Genomic DNA, 6,046 nt, shown 5'->3' with positions numbered 1-6,046 from the left:
GCGTTAGGGACCCGGAAGCGGACGCCTCACGTGCTCTCCGGGAACACGCCAGACTCCGGCCAAGGGGGCGGGGCGTCTCCGGCTCTGCGTGCTTGCGTCATCGCGTAGGCTGGCGGGGCCGCGGGGTGGAGGAGTGACGTATAGGCTGCGTAGAACGGCTGTGGGCGGGCCTAGGGAGCGAGGACGCAGCTAGCCCCATCTCTTAAAGCCGCCACGACCTTTCGAGTCCGACAGCGCGGGCCACGAGTTGCGGCGCCTTTAAGCGTCGCCGTGACACGTGTGTGAGTCGCCCGAGGCCCGGATGGTGCGTGTGCAGGGCCCGGGCCGAGTAGACGCCAGCGCCGCGGCCCTGCAGCTGGGCCCGCTGAGGGCCGGGTAGGCTGGGGCCGGGTCTCGGCGGCGCGCAGGCCGAGGGAAGGCTGCGCGTCCGGCCGGGTTGGAGGGCTTCCGCTGGGCCTGAGGCGCGGGAAGGTGCGGCCTGCAGGGGGGCGCACCGGGGGAGACGTGGGCGCGCGGCCGCGAGGGGCTCAGGGACCGGTGGGGAGGGCCCAGGGCTACTTCGTTAGCGAGGAGTTCGGGGCTACGCTGTCTGTGAGGGGCCGGGGGTCCACGGGGAGGGCCAGGGGCGCACGGTCCCCGAGGGGCTCGGGAGTCCACGGGGAAGGCCAGGGGCGCACGGTCCGCGAGGGGCTCGGGCGTCCTCGGGGAGGCTCAGGGGCGCACGGTCCGCGAGGGGCTCGGGGATCCACGGGGAGGGTCAGGGACGCGCGGTGCGCGAGGGCTCCGGGGTCCATGGGGAGGTCAGGGGCGCACGGTCCGCGAAGGGCTCGGGGGTCCACGGGGAGGGCCAGGGGCGCATGGTCCGCGAGGGGCTCGGGGATCCACGGGGAGGGTCCGGGACTCGCGGTCCGCGAGGACTCCGGGGTCCATGGGGAGGTCAGGGGCGCACGGTCCGCGAAGGGCTCGGGGGTCCACGGGGAGGGCCAGGGGCGCGCGGTCCGCGGGGGCTCCAGGATCCGCAGGGAAGGTCTGGGGCTGCGCAGTCCGCGGGGGGCTTAGGGGGTCCACAGAGAGGGTCCGGGCGGTATGCTCTGTGCTGTTCCCGGGGAACCCAGACTGGTGGTGGATGAGAGAGCTGCCCCAGCCAGGAGCCCCAGGGAGTGGAGGGAGGCAACGGTCTGTGTCGGTCTTGGGCACAGTTGTTACCCAGAGAAGCATCACTAATGCAGGACCCAGACTTTCTCTGGAATAGCTTAAGTCAAAATCTGTTCTGTTTGGCAGCAGTGCTGAAATTTTTTTCTTTTTTCTTTTTTTCCCCCTTTTAGTAATAAATGTGGGAAAGACTTAACCCTGGAGAAGGTAACCTTCTTCAGGGTCATGGTCACGGTGAATGTGAGTGGGTGGGGACAAGATGTGGGGTTTGAAAATACCCTTATTTTAGTCGGTAGTGTTGAGTCTCTCCCCTGGGGTACTAGGAGCCGGACGGAGTAGCATTCTAAAACCCAGAGAGGTGAGAGAGGAAAGCATCGTGGCCATCCTGCTTTCTGTAAGAGATGCCTAGAATCCGGCCTCCAAGGAGAGGGAGGCTCTGCTTACTCTTCTCTGGCTGGAGCCTGGTGTTCTGCAGCCTCTGCGGAAGAGCCTGGAGGCCCCCTGTGAAAGTGCCCCAGGGAGGCCCCGGCTCTGTCCATCTGGGGCTCCTCCCCCACCAGCACGTGGTTGACCCTGTGAGTCTTGAGTGCATTTCATCCTGGAAAAGTGCATTTAGAGGGAGGAGGGAGAGAGAATATGCTTGAAGGGTGTTCTGCAGATGCTATATTTGCCTACTCTTGTTGGGAGAAATATGCCTGGAGAAGCCTGAGCTGTTCCTGGACCGCGGAGTGGAGGGAGCATCCTTCCCGAGTTCTGAAGAGCAGGTTGTCCGTTATGTACATCAGAGGGCTTGCTGATGATGACAAAGACATTTTCCTCTGGGTTCCTACACCTCCGAGAGAGATGATTTTTTGGTCATTGTTGAATATGTTTTGGGTGGAATTAGCGACAGAGGTTGATCTTCGTCAGAACTTGAAAAATTGTTCAAAGTCTCTGACTTTCACATTGAGGAGTGGGCTGTGGGATAGATGTTCTTTAAATTACTTCTCTCAAAATAAATTGGGTTATTATCTCCCAAGTTCTGTTTATCCTCTTGTTGTTTGGTTCCCGAACATTTGCCCTTGGACCCATGTCCATCTATGTCCTCACCTGTCCACAGTAAGGTATGAGTTTCGATTAAGACAGGGATATTGGAATCTTCACCTTACAGATTGGATTTTATTCTGAGATCATATTCATTATGCTCACCCTTTATTTTGGCGTTGGTATGATTTTATTTATGGATATGAGGAATGATGCATCTGAAATTTGCTGTCAATAATGTGGGTACAGGAGAGGAATCAGGAGTGGGCCTACATAGTAATTATTGATGCTGAATAAGGGGAATATGTGGTCCCTGTGTTGTTGCCACCACATTGTATATATTTGAACGTTTTCACAGCAAAAAATTTTTAAGTATTTTAATTTTATGTAATCATAGTGATTGTGGATGGTAGTTAAAGAAAATCTGCACTTAGCAAAGTGAAAATGTGGCAATTCTTACTGCTTCTTCGATTTTCTTTTCTTTTTTCGAAATTCTAGGGGCACCTGGGTGGCTCAGATGGTTAAGCGTCTGCCTTCGGCTCAGGTCCTGATCCCAGGGTCCTGGGATCAAGCCCCACATTGGGCTCCTGGCTCAGCGGGGAGCCTGCTTCTCCCTCTCCCTCTGCCTCTTCCCCTGCTCATGCTCTCTCTCTCTCTGTATCTCTGTGTCTCAAATGAATAAATAAAATCTTAAAAAAATTTTTTTTATCTTAAAAAAAAAATTCTACTGGTTTATGAAATCTGGAAGTTGGAGGTGAGGGGGTTATTACCTCTCACTCTAGAAAGTGATTTAGACTGGAGATCACTGAAGATTTTTGTTCATTGGGCTTGTCATGGGCCTGAAGGTTAAGATACCGAGCCAAGGGCAGTGTCTTCATATCACGCACGTTGTAATAACTTGTAGCTAGTCCGTTCAGTTCTTCTCCAGACTCCCTAAATCCAGCACCATCCATACTCCTTCAACCTGAATGCCGACTCTTCCAGATAGATAGCCTTCCTGCTCTGGTTCCGCGCAGTGGGGCTGAGGAAATAGTGGAAGAGAGCGGCCTCACGTGGTGCTCCGTTCACCCCACAGATTCTGAACGACAGACTTGCAGCTTTGGTGATTTCACGGGGCAGAACCGAGGAGCTCATGAATCGGAGGGTCCTGCCCTGCATCTGCCCAGTCCGGCCAAGAACCTGACCCCATGCTGCAGCAGCAACACGCCCAAGTTCAGACATCCCAGGTGAGCCAGCGGAGGCTTTAGAGTAGTTTTCCATTTCTCCAAGCTATCAGCTTGTAGCCCAGCAACAGTTCTTCAGTTGGTGGGAACACTTCGATAATTCCCCTTAGGAAAGGTTCTTTTATTTCTTCAAATCAAAGAACTTGTGCTTGCTTATTAAAAAATAAGTTTCTTACATTTCAATTCGTTGCAAGAATTTTTTTTTTTTAAGATTTTATTTTTAACTGACAGCTGTAAATTTCAACATGGGGCTTGAATTTACAGCCCCAAGATCAAGAGGCACACGCTTTACAGATTAAGCCAGCCGGGTGCCCCGCAGAAATTTTTTTTTTTTAAGATTTTATTTATTTTTTTTGTCAGAGAAAGAGAGCGCTCACACAAGCAGAGGCAGGGGGAGAAGCAGGCTCCATCCCAGGGCCCTGGGATCGTGACCTGAGCCGAAGGCAGATGTTTAACCGACTGAGCCACCCAGGCGCTCCCCTTGCAGAAATTTTTATAGATAAAGAAATTTGACCCGTGTGGGGAATGAGATGCTCCATAAGGATAAATTTGAACAGTTTAATAAGAGATCCTTTTGCTGAGTTTCGGGATACACCTGCCTAATTGCTGCCCCTGGGGCAGGCTGGATGCCGGATACCTGAGGGAGTCCTCATTTTTCTGGTAAGAGTGAGCGGTTTGAGGAACATATTTTTCTAATTGTGACTCAGATTGCCCTTGAGCTCTGGCTGGGGTGGCTGAGTTGAGAGGTAGTGAGTTGCAATCAGAGGTGATGGAGGGGATTCCTGTTCAGTCCTATTTCCAGCAGCTGCAGCTCTCACCTAGGTAACCTCAGAACCTCCTTTGGTGCTGCTTTCAGTCCCTGTTTTACACAGAATAGGGAGCTGCGAAGTCACAGTGGTTTCCCCTGGAATTTTTAGCTGATAGGTGAAGGAATAAGCCAGGCCTGCCGCACTCCAGCCCTGAATTGTCACTTCCCTCTTAAAGTTTGGGCGTCTTGTGTGTACCATCCTAGTCCCGCCACCGTCCTGTGTCTCCTCCCTCACTTCCAGAAGGATCATCTGTATAGGCACTGCCCAACAACACAGGCCGTACATATAATTTAAAATTTTACAGTAGCTGCATTAAAAAATAAAAAGCAAGTGAAACTAATTTTCACAACACGTGTTACTTAACCCAATATATGTAAAATATTATCATTTCAACATGTAACCAGTCTAAAAATTACTGAGATGTTTTACATTCTTATGCTAAGTCTTTGAAATCCTTTGCGTATTTTATACTTACACTGCATCTCGGTGTGGACTCGCATCATTTCAGTGATCACGTGTGACCTCTGGCCTTCATTTTGAAGAGCACGAGCCCGAGCAGAAAGGCGTGCTTATGTAACTCACCACGCTAATTCTTTTATTATATGGATTTGTGTGTGCAACCAGCGTGTCTTATGAGCATCAGTGTTTCCCTGTTTTTTTTTTTTAAAGATTTTATTTATTTGACAGAGCACAAGCAGAGGGAGAGAGAGGGAGAAGGAGGCTCCCTGCTGAGCAAGGAGCCCGATGTGGGACTCGATCCCAGGACCCTGGGATCATGACCCAGGGCGAAGGCAGCCGCTTAACCGACTGAGCCACCCAGGCGCCCAGTGTTTCCCTGTTTCTGAGCAGACATTGGGACCACGTGGTCAGCTCTTGAGGGAGGTGGCATCAGGCCGAGGCCCGTCGTCCCACAGTCCCTCATCGAAGACACGCACGCCGCGGCCTCCCTGGTAGCACCTTTGTCTCTAGTGCTGTTTGTGAAAGCACCTTCTCTTCTTGGCAGGTGTGGTGGACTCTGGCCAGGTGGTTGGTAACATGTCTCCGTGCTTCACACTTCCTTTGTAGGGTTGGCATCCAATCCAGAGAAGCTTTTATGGTGGCTGCTAGCATCAATAGAGACCAGGGGATTTTCACAGAAGTGACGCTCTGTTCCTGGGACCTAGTTACTCGTCGCTCTGTGTTCCTTCTTGTCCCCACAGTGATGCACCATGCCAATAGTCGATAAATTGAAGGAAGCCCTGAAACCTGGCCGCAAGGACTCCGCTGACGATGGAGAGCTGGGAAAGCTGCTGGCCGCCTCCGCCAAGAAGGTCCTTTTACAGAAGATCGAGTTCGAACCAGCCAGCAAGAGTTTCTCCTATCAGCTGGAGTCATTGAAGAGCAAATATGTTTTGCTGAACCCGAAAACGGAGGGAGCCAGTCGCCACAGGAGTGGAGACGAGCCACAGGCCAGGAGACAGGGTACAGACACATGGTTGGCTGGCAGAAGGGGTCTCACTGGGTGTTGACCAAGTGGGTGGATGAAGTGTTGACTGATCAGGAGGAGCAAAAACAGAATGTGGTCAGAGAGTAATGAAGCTTCTCTGGGGTCAGCGGCTCTGTAGTTACAGAAGTAATGATACAGGGTTGGTCACAAAGAGATCTGTGTCCTTAGGCCGTGGAAGTTGTGTGTGTTTAGTAGGATCAGCAGCGGGGCTGAGAAAGAGGCAAGACAAATGGGCCGGGCTCCAGCTGTTCATGCTCTGAGGGTCGTCCTCCATGGAGGGCTCCGTGAATTCCAGACCTAAGCAGTCTGCAGGAGCCACGGGATGACTGGGTTTTCTCCTGGGCTTTCTAGTA

The 6,046-nt window shown here is 52.6% G+C and overlaps 1 protein-coding gene across 5 annotated transcripts in view; it reads left to right on the top strand.

Moving 5' to 3' along the window:
- The first annotated feature begins 333 nt into the window (after positions 1 to 333).
- USP36 (ubiquitin specific peptidase 36) overlaps positions 334 to 6,046 on the top strand; it is a 38,826-nt gene continuing 33,113 nt past the window's right edge. For 4 of the 5 annotated variants that reach the window (XM_078066206.1, XM_036069587.2, XM_078066205.1 and 1 more), the window contains exon 1: positions 5,416 to 5,668. In XM_078066206.1, coding sequence (XP_077922332.1) covers positions 5,416 to 5,668 — 253 coding nt within the window. Of the gene's footprint in view, positions 376 to 5,415; positions 5,669 to 6,046 lie in introns of those variants that run through there. The other variant, XM_078066208.1, reaches the window with a different exon arrangement.

The sequence above is a fragment of the Halichoerus grypus genome, chromosome 2 (genome assembly GCF_964656455.1).
Source record: "Halichoerus grypus chromosome 2, mHalGry1.hap1.1, whole genome shotgun sequence".
Lineage (NCBI taxonomy): Eukaryota > Metazoa > Chordata > Mammalia > Carnivora > Phocidae > Halichoerus > Halichoerus grypus.
This window is presented reverse-complemented; position numbering and strand designations above follow the sequence as displayed.